Source organism: Gadus morhua, chromosome 13, assembly GCF_902167405.1.
Source record: "Gadus morhua chromosome 13, gadMor3.0, whole genome shotgun sequence".
Lineage (NCBI taxonomy): Eukaryota > Metazoa > Chordata > Actinopteri > Gadiformes > Gadidae > Gadus > Gadus morhua.
The window spans coordinates 12,437,021-12,457,849 of record NC_044060.1 but is presented as its reverse complement, the minus strand read 5'-3'; the positions used below and the strand labels follow the sequence as shown (position 1 = coordinate 12,457,849).

Below are 20,829 nucleotides of genomic sequence, written 5' to 3'. Positions count from 1 at the left end.
CAGTAACTCCCAGTGATTCCTGGGTTTACTGCTGCTTTAGTCAAGGTTTGACCACCGACACTGCTCTAAGTATCCATGTAACACCCGCTGCAGGCAGTTTGAGGGGTTGAGGCATCAGTGAACAGCAGCATGCTCCTTAACAGCTAATGTCAAGGTACTCCCAGTGAGTGACTTTATCAAACATTCTATGCCAGAATGTAGGCGTCTTTTTCTTGCACCACAGACCTGAAGTCTATTTGAAGTGTCAAAGCACCTCTGTGACAAGAAGATACAAACATATCTTTATATTCTGTCTATCTTAATAAAAACTATTGCCATTCAAATTACCAACTTTGTGAATTGAATTCCGTAGTATATAAACAGAAATTACTGGTCAATTTATGCTCCTGCTCTGATAAAGGAAAGCTCATTTAAATGAGCACCTGACGAGAGCTTATAGTACTATTTATTTGTGTTAAACACCAGGAGGGCAAGCTGTGGCAAACAACAATAGGTTATATAATATTCAAACAATTGAATATTAAGCTTGGAATAAAAAGAAACGCTATGGTACACAGAGTAAAATGGGACAATGTTTGTTTGTGCAAAGCTTGTTCTAGTGATTACATTTTTATTTTTCACCAGAAATGACTGCTTACAATGAACGCAAAGTTCGGGAAGAATAAAACCCACCAGTAATGCATTTCATATCAAAACTATGAATTACCATCCATGTCAAACTATTAAAATACCAGATAAGCTCTGGGTTCCATGGTGAAAAGTCATTACGAAACGCCTGTCACAGCTGCTGTCTCTCTATCCTGTGATGGATTTCCCTGTCCGCTATACGTCCATGGCCCAACAGTTAGCTTAGGGCTTAGTTCCCTCCTCCAGAATATAAATCACATCTGAGCTTTCAAAATGTAAAATAAAGAAGACGATAACCTTCTCTGCAACAGCCAGTCAAAAGGTCCTAGGGCAAGGCATGGAAATCTCACCTTGTTTTGAGGGACCTTTACAATCAAACTACTTCTCATAATGAGCCAGCATTTAACATTGTGTCTGGAATATGCGCAGGCATGCAATAAATAACATTTGCTGGAGGGACAAAAAGCTATTTTCTTATCTATATATATATCTATATATGCACAGGTGATGGAGGTATGTAAAAAAATAAATACAAATGTTGCATTCCTCCGAAGCAAGTACCAGTGTGCTCTGTGTATAAAGGATCAGTCTTTTACCAGCGCAGTGATTGCAATTGTAATGGTCAGAGCCGTGGTTAAAAACCCTCAGGGAGTTGGTTTATAGTCATGTCGGCGGAGGAATTAACCCACCCTGGGGAGATTGTTATTCAAATGTGACATACACGTGTGTGACATACATGTGTGGTGACATACATGTGTGGTGACATACATGTGTGGTGACAGCGATACATTCACCTTGAAAGCCAAAGTCAACCATCCACCCAGAACCAGGGCACCCATGCACAGCATCCCAATATGCATTGGCATCTGCTCATTAAAGCCCAGCCAGGGAGACTGGCAGGTACAAAAAAGTGTTCCAATTCAATTTTAATTCAATAATTAATTTAATTCAATTTTACTTTTTTTAGCGCTATAAAAAAAAGATCAATTATTATCATTATTATTATTAATCATGGCCCAGAATGTTTAAGTTTAATGTATGTTGCTGCACCATAGAAAAAGAGAGGCTGGAAGAAGAGAGGGGTCATATAATGAAAGAGGAATCATATAATTGAAAAGATAAAAGTCTTAACCTACCGGGTCCAGAGCAAAAGCAGGCAATTACAGCCAGTATACAGACATAACTGAGGTAGGGAAACCATGATACTCTGTCCTGATAGATGAGAGAGAGAGAGAGAGAGAGAGAGAGAGAGAGAGAGAGAGAGAGAGAGAGAGAGAGAGAGAGAGAGAGAGAGAGGGAGGGAGGGAGGGAGGGAGGGAGGGAGGGAGGGAGGGAGAGAGAGAGAAAGAGAGCATTAAAGACATGTGAGTTGTGAAATGGCACACTGATCATTATTGTTAGGTAAATTGGAATTTCAACTCAAAGCAAGGAAGTATATATGCACTGTATATGTATCTACTAGGGCTGACCTCGAATCTCAACTGATTCAAATTTTCCAAATTTTCCATTAGTCAACGGCGACTTTAATAGTCAAACATTGTGCACATGTAACAGCAGGGAATTACATCGGTAGGATGAGGGGCTGAATGAGGGATACCACAGCATTGCTTGGCTTCTAGAACGAAAAGTCTTTGAGTTTAATAATGAATTTTGTCTGGATTTGACTCTCTCTTCTGTGTGCAATTTGCTAGGTTATGTTTTGTTTTCAATAAAATGTCCTTATTTGTTGCTAGTAACCCCTTTGTATAATGGCACTATCCAATCCTTTTCTTATCGAAGTAGAGCAATTTCTAGACCACTTTTCAAGAAGGAAAGTTTGAGGAAAAAAACTTTTGGGTTTGACAGCATTTCAAAAACATAGTCAAATGACGAGTCAACAGCAGCTGTCATACCAGACCATTTGCACTGGTGAAAACTATTCTCTGGGTTCTTGGTAGTGCATTTTTTGGTGTCCTGCAAAACTGAATGGGGCCACATTTGTTCTGTATGCTGAGACGCATCATTCACATTTCATTTTCAAACGCCTCTAGTCATTTGTCGTGATCGGATGTGGATACAGGCAGACAGAACAGAGCTGTCCATCGCCGCAGAGACCGGCCAGTCTTTGATTTACCGTACAACATTAATTATGGGATATTATATACGCCTATATTATAGTTGATTATGTTTATAGGTAACCACATTTTTTGTAAAATTTGATTCAGATGCTGACATGAACCGATGCGCATGTTGTCCTCATATTGTGAAATAGTTTAATTATGATTTGTTTTGCGAGGCGGTAGGGTATTTAGCGGAGAGGCTGTGCCGCACCTTTGCCGACAGCTGGGAGAAGCCCTGATCATTATTTTAAAGTCACAAGAAATGTGGCTTCATTGTGTCATTCTAAAAACAGATATCATACATGATTCAATGATTATTCGACCATAGGTAAGGCCTGACGAATCACATTAGACTATGTAAGATCTTCGAGGACAGGACCCCCCTAGTATGTATGTATGTATGTATGTATGTATGTATGTATGTATGTATGTATGTATGTATGTATGTATGTATGTATGTATGTATGTATGTATGTATGTATGTGTGCATGTGTATGCATGTTTGCATGTATTCTTGTTGTAATAACACCTACAACATTTGACAAATCATCCTTCGCCATCTTCCACTCTCTCTGCTCTCTTAATGTGTTGCCTATTGTTGTGGTGTTGTTTATTTATTTATTTTCCCTTTGTTTGATTGTCGGTACTGTCTGTATGTATTCCTTTGTTATTTGTAAAGCGTCTTAGAGTACTTAGAAAAGCGCTATAAAAAACGGATAAATTATTATTATTATTAATAAGGGTAGAATTTCCCTTTGAGTCCAGGAGTAGTGCATAATAGAACAGATGACCAAACAAGTTATCCTCTGGTTGCTGTCCAGGAAACCTATGCCCTCTGAGAAATCAGGCGTGTGCGTGTATGTGTGTGTGTCTCACTATGTACCAACACAAAGGCTTTATTATGAATGGTGTGTTCAGTGCACTGGCATTAGTAGTCATATCGCGCATCAGCTTTTGAAGATGGAAAGGGCATTGCCTGAAGGAGATTTTTAGAGAAGATGAATGCAATTAATTTATCGATGTGTGGGAAATGTAGATCCTAGCCATGCTGATGGTTTAGTACACAACCGCTAAGAAATAATACAGGTAACCAAAACAGCAGCAATAATATAATAATGGGGCAGGTACTAATATACTACTATTAATAGCGTGCTAACTGTAATAATGCACTTATATAAATCCTAAAGTAAAAACCAAAAATAGAATAATTTAATGGATCTTGTTTAGCAAACTCAGAAACATATTCTGCATGCAATTGGTTTATCAAATTTAGGTGCCATTCTAATTTGTTTACCAAGTCCCTTTCCTCCATATTGTCTGCCATGTATCCATTTTAAGGAAATTTAACAAGCAGAGATGCTATGTGCATGAATTACAATGCAATTAAGTACGCACCGTATGAGTATGCGTTGGGTATTGAGTGGTTTACCTGCAGATTAAGGAAGACCGTTAGAAAACCAAAGCACACCGCCATTGTTGAGAAGCCAAATATCAGGAGTGGTCTCCTCCCAATTCGTTCGATGACAAGGCCCTGGGGAGAAGCAGGGGTAATCACATTAGCATCAGTGTTTTTCTTATTATGGCTGATTAAAACGTCAGGGTTTCTGTTATCCACATTATTGGCAGAGTTATTGGCATAAAAAAACATAGTGTGCTCAAATGTCTTTTGTTAGTCTCAGTAATTCTAAGTAATTCAGTCTCCTAGAATATATAAAAAAAAATCACTTATAAAATGCAATTTGCAATTGACTTAACCTTTAGAGAAGGAACCTGGAGAGGATGATTATGTGCATATATATATACAGTATTCCAAAATGGGTATCAATAATTCACAGCCTATACTCCTGGTCCGACAAAGGCCAGGGAGCAACCCCTCAGTCCAGGGTCCCCACGCATGGAGTGTGGAAACAGAAGACAGAGCTTTGAGACTCACTCCCCCCTTCCCACACGCCCAGTGAGCCCAGCATTCCTGGTGCTGTCTCCATCCCACAACACGGCTGGGGATTTGGGAGGTCGATCAAGGGTCAGTGGGATTTGAATGCCTCCCTGTAACCCGTGGCTTTCCCCGCGGGTAGCAGAACGTGACGCAGATACGGCGTGGGCGTGTGTGTCATTCATGCAGCAGAGCCCCAGCGCCCCAGTGCCTCTGCTTCCCGGTAAACACTGGGTGATGCCGCCTCACACCGGCATTGTTCCCAGGAGGCGCTGAGCCCTTCATCACTTTGACAATCAACACACTGCCACACACAGAACACGGGCCAGGCCCCGGCTCAGGAAGCCCTTTGGCAGGGGGGGGGGGGGGTCCTGGAGCAGTCTAGTGTCAGTTTAACTCCCACCGATAAGGAGATAAGAGGTGAAAGGTTCAAGACAAACAAACGTCGCCGAGGCCCAGTGCCAGTGGCTGTGGAGCAGGATTTGTAGCGGAGGGTGGTCCCCAATTGTCATGCGCCCTTGGCGGTCCCATAATCGTTTTCGTGGAACCATACGCAACAAATCTTTGGGAAAGAAAAATCTGACAGCAGCTTGATACAGCTCTGCAATCAATTTAGTATGTTTTAAAAACACTCGGGCATCAATAAATTATTTCTAAGACCTACACCAACACAGAACAATGAAACACCAGGACCTGTATGAGAGAATGAGTCAGATATTGAGCTTTTGACTCCAAGGTGAAGAACCTCCGATGAACAGACTGCAGGGCCAAAAGTGAACCCAAAGCTAAAGGCGGCTGTCAAGTATCGGGGGAGAGACCTTGAAACACAAGTGAAGAACAGGCAGAAAGTCCTGGTGTTCCAGCAGCTGGCCGACTCAGGGGCACAGGGGGATTCTTCACTCCCTAAGGGGCCGTATGGGGACCGAGCTACCTCGGCCTGCCCCCCTACGATTCCAAGAGGTACAACGCTCCTGAAGGATGCTGGCTCAATCTGGAACCCGACGCAGGGAGCATATAAAGCAGGTTCCATCAGAAACTCCAGGGATGAAGTCGAGATATATCGAGTCCCTCCACAAAAACAAGAATGGGGGTGTGGGGGGAGACAGGGTATTACGATCCAGTCCGACAGAGGTGAGGAATAAAACAAGGAGAATGGAAAAACAACAAGGCTGATCCAGATGGTGTTCCAGCTGAAGTCGTTCTATTTTACCTCCAGCTTTAAAGGTGGAAATCTGCTGCTGACTAACATGCACCGTTTAATTTGAAGAGTTACTGTGGCCTGACAGACACTTTCTATTACCACTACCACACACCACTGGCATCAGTGCATCAAGTATCACTTCATTGTACATTCCCCCTGCCTAAAGACCCACAAGAGGGACCCAGAAGTAGGACAATCAAACCCTTGAAGATGATTAAGTGTAAGGGGAGAAAGCAATGGGCAACATGTGTGTCTATTCTTTATTTATTTAATCAACAACGTCACAATTGGTAGCAACACTAAGTAGACTCAAGTACTGCGATTGTTAGAATTGAATGGGGGCCCATTTGGCTATGTGTGCAGGCTCTGCTGATAAAGTGTTATCATTTTCAATTACATCAAGAAGCAAACGAAGCATCAAAGAAAACAGGCCACAGCTGGAGGCGCCATTGGCCCTTAACTTGGGGCGGCATTGGTGCGGTCCCTGTTGAGACCCTTTGGAGGGGACACCAGAGGCAAAATCAAGCAATCTAGCACACAGCCTCGCAAGCATGCCCTGACATTAGTGCTCGGTTTATGTCTGTTGCATCACTAAACTGGCCAATAACCTCACAGGATAAAAGTATTATAATGATAAAAATCTTGTGAAGCTGTATTCGGTGTCTACTCTCATGGAATCTGCACTCATTATGTGCTGTGATACATCTCTAGTCCAAGGTTGGCGTGGCATTGTAACAGGGCTGTCATGTAATGTGTTATGGCATGCATTGTTTATTGTATGGTATGCAAACCATTTGTCTCCTACTGTGAACGGTCATGGTGGGCCAGCGGATCCAGTGTGTGTTATTCTGCATTAGAGCGGTCACATAAAGGTCATTGATGTAATTGACAATGGCAATAATGGCAATATTGATATTATGCAGTTATGCTAATAACTCTTGACATCCCTTACTTCCAATGATCTATTTTGATCTATTGATGAAAGATTTATGATTAAGGCTCAGTACCGACAGAGCATTTAGGCCCATGCAAGCGATATATTTCCAATGATTCATGATGAAGGGCTCCCTTGGAATATCAATATATATTTGAACCAAACACACCCGGTTTGGTAGGCACCAACAGTGCCTACCAAACCAAGAGTGCAACCGGCCCAGCAAAAGCCCACAGCAAGCGCATGCAAGTGTTTGAGGTGGCGAGGTGATGCAAGACGCTCACGTTCAATGAGCAAGACAACATACCAAGTGTAGAAAAGACACATCCACATATTCCTGGGATATATCATTATATATGTTAAGGAGTGGCACACTCTTTGCTCTAAATAATTATTTTTTAATATCCAGTGCATAGAGAGATTGGTTAAAAAAATGAGGGTGTACTCTATGCATCTACTATGTATATGCATAAAATACATAACATAGAGTGGCATATATAAGCGAGAAGTTTTTTTAAATAACAGAAAGTGAGTATTTGGTTGTCCACTGATAATATATTCAGCTGGATATTATCATGGCTTAGAAGAAGCATGCAGAAGTTTTAATTTGATTTTGTAATTCAACTTTAGCTCCATTAACTAATTCCAATGTGACCTTATGAATACTTCTCTATTCCCATGAGTATGTATTGCCAACATCCACTTATACAACACAAACATTTAAATTGTGGTTCCAGAATGCAGAAACTCAGAGCTACCGCTCCGAGTTCGGATTCAATTACCCCACACACAGTACTCAAGCATGAAATCCTGAATACCAACTCAACCTTTTATCCTTCGCAGACCTCTTAGCAGAGAACACACATTATCCTCACTTTGTGATGCGTTAAAAAAAAATCAGGCCTAGTGCCGTCTCCCTGCTCCAGCAGGTAATCTAGCGGCATGGATTAATTTCCCCGGAGCAACAATGTTGTTTTCTCTGCAACTTCTCTTGGCTTAGTGCTGAATCTCCCAAATGTCATTAACCACAATGTGTTGTAAGCAAAGAAGCTGCTCATCTCTCCAGACAGAGTTTCAATATTGAGCAAAAGAGGCCCAATTTAACATGTGAGCCACCCACTGTGTAACCAGCAACGTGCTTAAAGAATGTTTGGATCGACACATTTGGCCAAGGCCCTACAATGCTTTGTATGCATTTGGCATATGATACACATAACCCGACCTGTCTGACTTTCCTGACTATCTAGGTTGCCACTGCCCATTTGAATTCTCGACAGTCAAATGAGGAACACCACACATCTAAATTGAGTGAGGAGCTCGATATATATATCAATTATTCATTTTCATAGAATCGTTAAAATCGCAGAATCCTGAAGTAACCTACATGCCGTATATATTGCATATCAGTTTCAACATGCTGCTCAAAGCACAGAAGGCAACAGGATTTAAATGGCAGCATAAGACCCTGTAGGTACCTATCGATGGTAATAAAATGCAAATAAGTAAACTGCAGTATACTCCGGTTACGCTTAATATTGCCAACGATAATCACTAAGATTACCCTGGAGAAAAAAGCCACTACTCATCTTTGAAGAAAGCAGAGTTCAGATTCCTTCTTTTAACATCAATCCGTTAACATAATCTTTCTGGTTTCATATTTGTGAAGCTTTTTTGATTTGCTTTTTATGTGCCCTGTGTTCTAACCAAATGTGAAGTGAAAATGTTTCATTAAAGTTGATATCCTTGAACATGTGCTTCGAGGGCCCACAATACCTTAATTTAACTTTTTACATTCAAGCATTTCTATTTTGTAAACCTAATAATCCAACTAGAATTAGTAGAATTTTGAGGAACACAAAAAATAGATTCAGACAAATATACTTAAAAAAAGGCTTGATGGGGTACAATATCACCAGGCAGCAGAGACAGCACTAATTAAAGGAGCATGGGAAAAGCAAGTTGTTATCGTTTACTAGCGGTAGCTGATGATGCAACAGCACAGGGACAGATGGGGATGAAAGGGCTTAAATAAGATCAGTACAGATCCAACCGGCTTACTGCTCAAATGGGCTAAATGTGTAACCTCTACTAATAGTAGAGGTTACATCTATGCATGTTTTTCTATTTATTTTCCTTCATTACCATAAAGCTATACAAACAGTGCTTTTTCACTATCGGTTATCCAATAAGAGCAACATATTGGCCAATGATTAAGGTCCATCAAAACCAACATGTGCTGAGTGTCTGCTGCCAGGCTCTGAACGTTGTCCAGTCCTTAGGCCATGACTCCTGGCCAACATTGATGTGTGGAGTCAGGCTGTTCAAATAGACACCGTTCACTAAAGTCAAGTGTTAAGTATGCTCACCGAGACAATGGCTGCCAGCGTTTCCACAGCGCCTGTGCTCAGCGTGATGTAGGGGATGATGTTTCCTGCGAAGCCGGCCTCCGCCAGGATCCCGTTGGTGTAGTACCAGATCTGGTGGGAGAGCACACATCAGGCGTCAGCTTTCGCGCGTGCCATACAAGGGCATCTGTCTCAATGTACACGTCGTGCGTCGTGTACATTGCGGTGTCTCTGCTGTGGTCAGGAAGGGGCGGTGTGGATAGGAAGGGACAATGGGCAGGAAGGGGAAGTGGACAGGAAGGGACAGTGAGGGCAGGAAGGGGAGGTGTGGATAGGAAGGGGCAATGGGCAGGAAGGGACCGTTGTGGACAGGAAGGGGCAATGGGCAGGAAGGGGAAGTGTGGATAGGAAGGGGCAATGGGCAGGAAGGGGAAGTGGACAGGAAGGGACAGTGAGTGCAGGAAGGGGAGGTGTGGATAGGAAGGGACAATGGGCAGGAAGGGACCGTTGTGGACAGGAAGGGGCAATGGGCAGGAAGGGGAAGTGTGGATAGGAAGGGGCAATGGGCAGGAAGGGGAAGTGGACAGGAAGGGGCAATGGGCAGGAAGGGGAAGTGTGGATAGGAAGGGGCAATGGGTGGGAAGGGGAAGTGGACAGGAAGGGGCAGTGAGGGCAGGAAGAGGAAGTGAGGGCAAGAGGGGGCAGTGGACAGGAAGGGGCAATGTGGACAGGAAGGGGCGGTGGGCAAGAAGGGACCGTTGGGGCAGGAAGGAGCAGTGTGGGCAGGAAGGGTAAGGAAGGGGCTAAAGATGTCTAAAAAAACAAATGACCTGTTGTGTTTCTATGTGGCTATCCGACGCTCCTCTGGACTACTATAGTCAACAGACCACAGGATCCAAGGGAGGAGGCAAGGCTCATTTAAGGGCCTAGTGACATAAGAAAGATCCATAATATGGATCCTGTGGATATTTCCATAATAGAAATATCCACAGGACACAATAAACAAATTGTATCAGCAGAAATAATGATGAATAATGTGGGATAGCCCATTTGCTGGGAAGACTTGGATTCACTGCTTCCTTGTGATTTGGGTTATCGGTAGCCCTTTCCATCAGAATGTGAGAATAAATAACATTTACAATCTGTGAAATGTTGTTTTTTTCAAGGTTTTTCGATCAATATATGTATAGAGCTTGTGTCAAATCGAAACTACACATTGGAAGGTCTGGCATTGAATACAAGGAGACGTCAAAGCAGATAACGCCAGAGGAAGAGAAAAAGTAAGATGGGGAGAAAGGCATGAATGTTAATGATAAGAGAACATCAGGGGGTAACTCAAGTGTAGAGAAAAATCCTATTTCATGCAAGGAGCTTTCAATTCAAAATGCTTGGTTGTTTACCCCCTCCCTCCCGCCAAGTTAACCTCTTCCATGCACCTGTGCTGTTCTGGAAGATTGTTTCCCACCAGCAAACGAGGCATTAACAGTAGGTCCACCTTAATAGCTCAAAAGTAACAGATTATTTGCTAAGGCCACATAACTGTGACACGGTTTGAATTATATTTGTTGAAGTGCATGAAGTATAACTGAATTCCATGTTGTGAATGAATATTTGCTTGTACTTAATCTAACTTAACTTTTGTGCATTCAGGTTATGTTTCAGGTTTGACAGCATGCCTCTTTTAATTATGTATTTTGCAAGTATTACAAGCATTACCTATTAGTCACAGTCCAAAGAGTCTAGACTCCACTTGGCTCAGCACAACAATAACAGCTTTGATGCCTTGTTCAATGCAAAGGTAGCAACGTTTTTTGGCTTCCTTTGAACAAAGCATCAAATTGCTCAGGTTCAGCAACTCTCATGGTCATAGTTCCTTCATTACTGGGAAATTTACGGATGCACAACGTATGGGGAGAAATATAATGAGTTCTCAAATAAACTGCAGGTTCTCAAATTGTGATGCATAACTAAAAGATAGCAAGAAACATAGATGCAGTTGCATGGCTGCATATATTATGCATGGTCATTTTTGGCAATTGATAATGAAATACATATATCCGTTTTGAGACATATATTCTGCATTGGCTAATTTTATGAAGGATCCTTCCAAATAAAAATGGAGATCTGCACTACAACGTTACTTATTCTTCTTTTTTCACCCTCCATTCCTCATTCCATATCCTAATTTGTGTTTGGATGGTGTTATAGAGAAGGATAAAGGTCACAATAATGATAAGAGTGGATTATACTTCTACGGCACATCCCCATTGCTTGCATCCCAGTTTGAGGCATTCTTTTTAGTCTAACAAATGCGTCGATGCACATTGAGAAATCCATTGAGAAATATCAATGGGAACGTCGGAACACAAAATCTCCAAATCTCCCCACTTCTTGCTCTCTTGTTCCGTACAGCTATGCATAATTTAATATTGCTTATGTACGCTTAATGAAGCTCCCTGGGGAGGGGGGAGAATAACTTTGTGTTCTGAAACACCTCTGCCTCAACAATATCTTTGTTATTTGAACCGCGTGTGCATAACTTGGAGCAAACATTTGCATTCTGTATATTTCTGAAAATATAAAGAAAATGTATTCCGTCTCACAGCGTTGAGGCCACAGAGCTGGTAACAAGCCATGGTGATGATGACGGTGATGAGCTGCCAGCGGACGGCCGGGTTCCGGATCAGCTGGGGAACCGACACGACCTGCAGGTTGCTCTGGGCGTGGCCCTCCGCGTACACCTCCTCCAGCTCCTTGGACACATCCTTCTTTCCCAGGAACCGCTGGAACGCTGACGCAAGTGACGCAAACACAGGGTCCAAATCATATATTAGCCAAAGTAATGTCCATAAACCAGGAGTCACGGTGCATTTCATACAGGGAAGGGTTCATCACGGGAACCACAACATCCTATTGATGAGGGCTCTCATGGGACGCCTTGCGGGAGAGCCTCTTCGGTTCAGAGTGTGCATACCCTTGGGTTCAAAACACACTGCACATACATCGAGCACATGCACAGTATGTCTCCTTAATTCATTCAATGAGCTGCATAAATGATACCGATGTGGCGGTTTGTAATGTGGAGGATGGCTGCCTCTCCTTCACTTATGAAAGCGGCACAATTAGAGACCCCCCCCCCCTCCCACTCCGTGTCTCAGAGAGGAAGGGTTTCAACACCTCGACCCCCTGCTAGGCTGACAGAGCGGGCCCCCATGACACATTGCGATTGATAACAACATCCATTCACTTTGTATGTTATACATCTTTGATGATCTTGGATGTTTCCCATGGCGCGAGGGATTGCCGGAAGGCTTGTGTGCGTGCGAGGGCCTCCGGCTCACAGAAGGGCCAGAAGTATTCGGGTAGATTGCGGTTGAGAAGGTTATTTGATTTAGTTTGCCGTGGCCATCGATCACCGTCTTTCAGACGATTATAAAAAATTCAGCACAGCCCTAGTTGTTGCTAGCCAGACATCCCAAGACTAGTTTGCTAATGCATATTAGTCTGAAACCTCTCATTTCATTGATGCTTTCCAAGGTGCGATAACAACGGGTGTCGACCAAAATGCCTCCGGACACAAGCAATCAGAGCAACAAACTTATGACTCATCAAAGGCATCCCACCTGGTTGTTTATTAAAAATGTGTCAACATTGCTCCCCTAGGGCGATCCTCTTTACAGTCACTGTATCAAACCTGCCCCTTATTAGATATGCGATTGCATTGGCCGAGGCCAGGTCTGTCTGAACAGGGGCGGGGGGGGGGGGGGGGGGTACCAGACGCATATTCAAGGGGGAAAATCTTCCTACCTGGTAAAGGTACAAATAAATAGTAATAATAAATTGTAATAATAAATGAACAGTTTTAACATGATCACTAAATCCCCCTAATTATAGCAAAACATATAATAATTGCATTTAACAGACAAACAGGCAAAAAAGCTAGGCAACGCGATGCTCAGCTCAGATCCCGAGTTATGTGCACAAGTTTCACATTCTACTAGCAGGTGCTTCGCCCCCTCCAATCGGCCAACCCAGCTGGAGCTTTCTTCCTGAGCCACATATGCCAGGCTCTGAATTTATTTGAACCATAGGCTTTAAAGCAACCCTCCAGGCCAACCCTCATTATTTATACCAGTAGGTGAGACAAGGTTACAGTATTCTTTCAGTCCACAGTGAACTTGGCTGTAGCATCAAAGTGGCTCCCGACTTGTTTGTGTTTTCAACTAGTATTGCAAGCAAGCAATTAGTCTGGGAGTCGGGGGGAGGGGGGGGGCTCTGCGACGAAAATATTCTATCAACAAAACAAGTCGACTTCCGCCAAAATATCTTTCCAGCATTTCAAACATCAAACATCTGTGACAGTGCACTGTTTTGTCGATAGGTTCCCCGAGGAATGTATTCTTCCAATCTGAATGGAACATTTCTTTGCCTTCATCAGACAATAAGTTGGCTGAACTGAATCTTTCCTCGCTGATTATTTCAAGGGTCTCGTTACCTTCACATTTTTTGTAAGAAGGCTTGAGAACACCCCCAAGAAAGCCTGTTTCTACTTTTATGTATCTTTTTGATGCAATTACTAAGGATAATGACTCCCCCATGGTAGATTTTATCCCACCGAGTCTCATTCATTGCTGCACGCATCAGACGGCATCCGTATATTGATGGAAATGGCTTTTGCTCTCTCTTTCTTACTATCTCTATCCCCAATCTGATGAGTGCTTTAAGCAAATGACACCATGTGCGTTTACTTTCAGAATCATAGTGAGTGGCAGGTGAGGTTTAAACAAGATGCAATTGGATGTTTGGATAGCAGAGACCTTATCCAATTCTGTCCCTCGAATGGTTCCCTTTTGCGAGATCCAGCAGTGTGATGCTTGAAGGATGTAGTAAAGTGCACCTTTCGATGCAACATAACTCTGTCAGGGTTTATTTCACAGAAATAACAGCTTTTCCATCCCACAGACTTGATTGTTACAAAATGTCAACTGCCCAAAGGCCGGTATATACTATAAAGGACATAAGCTGCTAGAAAAATATGACTTGGGTGGCCATGTCAGAAAAATGCAATCGATTTGGAAGCCTTTTCTGAGAGAGGCAGAGAAGGCGGCTGGTGCTCAACTCCAATCAAAGGTTTGTTTTTTCGGTCAAGTGTTCTTTGGAACTCACTTACAATTCTGCGTGGCCAACGTTTCTATTGCCTCTTGATCCGATATTTATCTCATGCGTAGCCACGCTCGTAGAGTCTCACGGGACGGATCACTGTTTCTGTTCTTGTTATCCGTCTCTGTGGAGGAGACAGCTCAGGCTGCACGGAATGCTCAAACAACACATTCATTTTTTTAAGATTCTCATCCTTCTATTCTACGTACATAGAAATATATTTCAAAATGGGCCATATTGCAGAAATTGTGCTCATGAGATAACATAGTTGTAAACTATACAACTATGTTTCACAATATGGCAATATATTGATTGTATTTAATTGGATATGCCCCATAACGTGTAGGCAAGAGGCAAGTTGGCGAGTTTGATAATAAAAATAATAATTGGATAAGACAAGTACGTAATGATTTTTTGTCTGTAAGTGAGAAACCCCAGTGGAGGCCCTGGTAGATTGTGCCTCAAACTTGAAATTTGGAAGATGACTGAATCAAAACATGCCTCCGTTTGCTTTTGAATATGACTTATATGCTGCACTACAATTCTGGTTTCACAGTATTATATTTTTTATGTGGTTATATACTATGTCTTTACCAGACACAGTTCAGTGATTCAAAAATATCAAAACAAAATGTATAAGCCCTCAATCCTACCCAATCTAAATCATCCCTTTTACATGGTGCCACTGGCTTATATTGTGAGGATGCAGAACCTGGAATTAGCGGGGTTAACTACTACTAAGAGAACTGCCATTTCGATCCTTCACATAGGTTAATCAACAAGGGTAATTAACAGGTGGATCAATTACTAAGCCTAATGACTGTATCATTGAGATCTGTAATTACAATTTCAGAAGGATGGAATACGTCATTAGTAAAGTCTTTTGTCAAATGTGTTGAAGACTAAAGAAGACATTCACCTTGATGAAGGTTAGAAATAACTCAAAAATGTTTCCCCAAAATCCCATGAGCTAGTAAATTGGCGGGTGTACACGCTGAATCCCTCATCTGCACAAACACAAGCGTGCGCTACATTGATTGTGAGCAGTTGCTGTCGCAGGTTAGGGCACAGCTCTGCAGGAAGGCAGGGCTGGTAAGCTGGGTCACCAGGGCAGGAGGATTTTGATGGATGAGCCATGCAAGCCCCTCATCAGAGACATGAAAGGAGATCCCATGATGGTGCTGCCTGACTGAACTTGATAATGTTGGCCACTCTGTCATCGAGTAATTTTTTATTAGAGAAGATTACAAAATGAATCACTGAATCATGAATGAATCATGAAGATTAGTGGTGCGTAAGATGCTGTGAATTAAGCCAACTGAAAGAAATATGGAAAAAAAAGTTTTACGCATACAGGCAAACATACATAATGTATCATTCCTCCTTCAACTTTGCTATTTAATGTAAAGTTAGAAAGTTGAAGGAATATAAAGTAGAAGAAATTCAAATCAAAATGAAGGACGTCGCTTTGACGCTTGTTGCATAAAACCCACATGAATTAAGAGTGTGACCTTACCGCAACAGAGCTTAAATCCTAATTTTGTCCTTGATTTGCGAACACCGATTAGTTGGCCGCTGTTGCTTGATGCTGATGGCAAATATGGAGAAGCTGCCTTAATATAACATCACACCTGGGGAGTTTGTCAAATTTAAGCGTTGCGTGCCACCATATTGACGTTCATGGTCTCATAGTGGGACGTCCCCATCTGTCAGTGTGTTAATATTTCCCTCTACAGTGTTGTTCGCCGCCTGCCCCCCCCCCCCCCCCCTGTTGGCGACGGTGCAGACATGCCGGGCCAACGCCAGCAGTGCTCCATGGAGACACGGCACAACAAAAGAACCCCTCTTCAAACTAGACAGATTCAGGGGCTCCTTCACGAGGACTCCCTACTGAGGCAAGGAGTGAATAGAAACCTAACTATAGACTGTCGGCAGGACAGGTGGGAGGGAGGGAGGGAGGGAGGGAGGGACGGTGTGGGGGGGATAGATATCTGAGGAGTGCCAATGAGGGAGAAAAGCAGATTGTGGTTGCATTCTAGCCTAGCCGCGAAATCAATGTGAATTTATTGACTTTGCCCCATGAAAAACGCACCTCAGTCGAGTTCTGCCTATTAATAATGAATAACACAAAACCACTTAAGAGTGATGAATTGTTCATATTCTACATTCATCACTCCTCTTCCGGCCTGAGTGTTCATGGATACGGCCAATAAAAGTGTTATTCGATTGTTCCATGTGAATGAACTGTAATTTGTAAGTTAACTAAATTTCTGCCACTCTTGTGCTCAATTGACAGGAGACGAATGGGGATGTGGAGAAACATGCTGTTTCTGTCTCGCACTCGACATGATGATAATAGGACACTACAGGCCCACCCCCTAAGGATCTTTTGTGTGTTTTTGTGTGTGTGTGTGCGTGCGTGCGTGCATGTCCGCGTGCTTACATGTGTGTGTACCGACGACCAGCCCATCTAACCCCAGGCCTGATGCTCCACTCTGGCTCTCCGTGCTCGACCCATCTAGAAGCCTTACTGCTAAGATGATGTTAGTGGGTGGACTATGAAGGGCAGTGAAAAAAAGCTGGGTCTGGGATCTCTCACCCGCCTGTCCGTAAAGTCTGCCCGTATTGTGCTGCGGTGACAGCAGCACTATATCTGGGCCTGAGTCCTACCACATTCACTGACACTTTCAGATCTCTTCGTCTATCAAAAGCTTTGACAGAATATCACCTTTAGACCCACACCGCTCACACCATAGAAACATTCAACCCATAAAACCAACAGCAACATACAACAATTTCCGAACATAGTTCGGGGATATGTGTGTGAAGTGCGGTATTACAGTTTTTATATAGGTACTTTATTTTTGTTGGAGATGTTGATGGCAGTGGTAATAAAGGATTTTTTTATAGGTGTTATTCTTGGCCATGGGGACTGGATGATTTGTGGAGGGGTCGGGAGTGGTCCTGTGTAATATGTGTGGGTCAATAAAAATTTGATAATTTAATAATTGATCCTTGATTAAGTCAAGGATCAGGTGCATCACATAACTGGAACGTGATTGAAGAAAATTTATATTAACATTAAATTGACAATTGGATCAATTGATTTACCCATAACAGTAAAGAGGCCTTACATTTCCCGTTTTGTTCCGTTCTAGATGTTGCTTGTTTTTTTTTGCAACCAGCAGTGGTGATGATCAATATTTGTCAGATTGGGGTAGGAAATTGAATGGCCGCCGAGGTTCGAACTTCGAACCCCAATGGCCCTTATCTCAACCTGCTCCTGGAGGACATTTATCTTAAAGACACTGTAAGTCCCTTTAAATAACAGCATGCGACAACATTTTCAAAATCGCTATAGATACATTTTACAAAATGATAGGGAGTTACAATTATAGATTTCGTTGAGGCCTGCCCTCCCACTTTAAGAGAACTGAAATGAAAAACTCTGCACAGCACAATTCCCAGTACGCTTCATTATTTAAAACGGCCCCTTCTTTGTGGTTCGGGGTAAAGTGATCTCATCACCGCAGTGGTTTGTGTGTGTGCGCGCGCGTGCGTGCGCGTGTGCGTGTGCGTGCGTGTGTGTGTGTGTGTGTGTGTGTGTGTGTGTGTGTTCCGTACCTTTTTCTGCGGCAGCTTCATCCCTCCTCTCCATCAGCAGGTAGCGAGGACTCTCTGGGAAGAACGGCAGCACACACAGCTGAATCAAAGCAGGAACCGCCAGGAAGGCAAACAGGAAGGGCCATTTGGACTCCTGCAGTCAAATTCAGAAACCAAACACAACAAGCGACATCAAGCAAATGATAAGGGGACACAAAGACATTGTGTAAACTAATTTGCTAATCTCCAATTTCCTGCTTTATTTTGCATTAATATGTTCCCCACATGGCAATAGTGAGGGCATCTATGGTAACTGGCAGGTTTACAGTGGAAAGACATAAAGGGCCCTATCTTGCATCCAGCGTAATTGGCTTTCTACACGAGGCATGTGTCGTTGCTAGTTTGCAACTTGCGCAGAGCGTTCTATTCCTTCCACAGGCACGTGTCGCTAAATTAGGGAATGATCTTGCGCCCCAAGGGGCGGTTCAGCGAATGGAGGAGGCGTGTTCTGGCGCACACGTTCCCTGGTGCTGTTTTGTAGTTTCAGAAAACAATTCCGCCACAAACCAGGAAATACCTGGTTTAATGTCAGTGGGGCGTTGTTCAGATGCTATTTTAAGGGCGCATGCATAATGTTGCTTGTGCACCTCACACATACAGCTTGCTTCTCTCATCTACCTAGCCACACATTCTTGGTAAATTATTTGGGAAAGAACAGCTGATACAGCGGTTATAAGTTGTACTTTTAAATCAATGCATCTGCAAACACCGTACAGCAAACACATATTTACTTAACACAGACATCGTGTACAAGCCCATAACTTTTAGGATTGATGAGTATTTCATCGTGAGAAAACATTGTTTTACCGCGAGTGAGTGTTAAAAAGAATGAATAAATGCGGGCGCGCGTGTGTGTACGTGTAAAATAATTAATGAATGCGGGCGCGCGTGTGTGCATCCATCTGTTTAAACACACGCAAACTAAACATGTAACTCTTAATACAGTCCATGGCAATGTATATTAACGGGGGGACACATGTATATTAGGAACACAAGTCGATAACGATAATGCATACAATACTGGTAAGAAACAACTTTTTTTTATGTATTGCATCTATCATTAAATAGAACTACAGTTCTATGTGTGAATTAGGCCAAATTATATTATACAAAGCTACTTGCGTTTGGCGATTCTCACTTGCGTTTCAGTTAAAATAGGGCCCACAGAACTGTAACAAAGACAAATCATACAAAATGTGATCTTGCTCGAGTAAACAGAAACGTGGGCGATGAACTACAGAAGACACATCTGCTTATAAGACTGCTCGACTTCGAGGCTAAAACATGCCTACAGATTATATAATTTTGTCATAAAATCACCACTTACAATCGCCCTAAACTAGAGGTTTCAATAGAATACAATGGAGTTGCAAAGGAAGAACTACTTAGTGCTAAATTGTGGCTTTATGTTTTCTACACTACCATCATATCTCTGAATTATCTACAAGAACATTTAATCCTAACATATTCCCTCATGCATGAATTTCTATCAACGCTAGTCACTGGTTTAAAAGTATTCAGCTGTCAAAAACATTTGAAAAATACAGCTTTTTGTGTTAATTGAAACTCAACATCACATATCAATGGCCTAATGCAATAAAACATGGGTAGCATATTTTATTTGATTCACAATGGGGGGGGGGTTAAAAGAAAGGAAACAAAAAGCATGAAAGTGTTGCCCCGCCTGCCTTGTTAGTCATCCCCTTTGAGGAGTGACCTCATTCAAAGACACGCTTCTCTCGTTGGTTTCAAACGCTGAGACTGAAAATGAAAATATAGTTCTATTTTGTTTGAATTATGTTTGAAATAGGAGAGGTGGTGAAAACAATGCTGCATTCCGTGCCATTTGGTTCATCATGCAGTTTAGGCCAGGTCTCACTTCTAACAGACTGTCGCTTGTCTCAAAGAAAAACAAGACAGCGTCCATCTGTCACAGTCTGGTGGACTTACAGGGCAAAATATCAAAGATCAGAATTTATTATAACGCCTATTTGAATAAATAAATGCTGCCACGGTGTGAAGCAAATCCTCTTTAGTTTATTTTATTAGACACATTTAACGTGAACCTTGTATCTGCATTGACAAATCTTTTAACAATTTATTTACGTTTGCAAAACGCTTTCACGTCTGTGTTACGATACCTTAAGAGAATCAATACAGATGTTTGCATTTGCCAACAAACATAACTTCAGACATTTTGTGATGCACAAAATACCCGAGGCAGCCGCATAGGCTGATAGATGCTCAGAGGGGGATGCAAGTTGTACAATACATTATATTACAGATAATTGGATATCCAATCTCTACTACGGAAGGACATACCAAGCCGCCAAGTTTTCCCAGACATAAAGTTTCCCTTCTATAATTAATGCATGGCTCGCCTGACACTTCCCATGCTCTCCTAGTCGGTTTGTTCAACTAATTTGCATAATGACTGACATCCGCTGTTCTCTTTCAATGTGTCGTGACTCACTTTAATTAAAAGCATCTTAAAGTGAGAAAGATGCAGATTGTAGTTGTGTGTCTAATTTAATTGTAATGAGGAAGTTAGTGAGCAGAACAGACCTTGAGCCCTGCGCATCTACTCACCCGCCTCCGCCAGTGACAGCCCTCAGTCAGTTCAGATACAAGATGACCCGATTCCACACAGACGTGTTCCCCTCTCTAATTATCTAACCGTCACACTGAATCCCTTGAAGACCAAAAATCGCCTGTGCCTGGTCTCAAAGATAAGATCTTGCTTATATTATGCACGTATGAGCTGGATATCAGTCCCAGTGTTTCAGATTTGATAGAAAGTAAATAAAATAAGCAGTATAGTTAACCGGTGCCCGAGGCACAGCATGGATGCGTCATCGGAGAAGGGT

At 42.5% G+C, this 20,829-nt stretch overlaps 1 protein-coding gene across 2 annotated transcripts in view; it reads right to left on the bottom strand.

The window, feature by feature from the left end:
- Positions 1-20,829, bottom strand: part of slc2a9l2 (solute carrier family 2 member 9, like 2) — a 72,372-nt gene that overhangs the window by 22,740 nt on the left and 28,803 nt on the right. For both annotated transcript variants that reach the window (XM_030374470.1, XM_030374471.1), the window contains 5 exons: positions 17,924-18,056; positions 11,743-11,930; positions 9,161-9,271; positions 4,156-4,257; positions 1,764-1,839 (listed from right to left, as the gene is read on the bottom strand). In XM_030374470.1, coding sequence (XP_030230330.1) covers positions 1,764-1,839; positions 4,156-4,257; positions 9,161-9,271; positions 11,743-11,930; positions 17,924-18,056 — 610 coding nt within the window. The remainder of the gene's footprint in view (positions 1-1,763; positions 1,840-4,155; positions 4,258-9,160; positions 9,272-11,742; positions 11,931-17,923; positions 18,057-20,829) is intronic.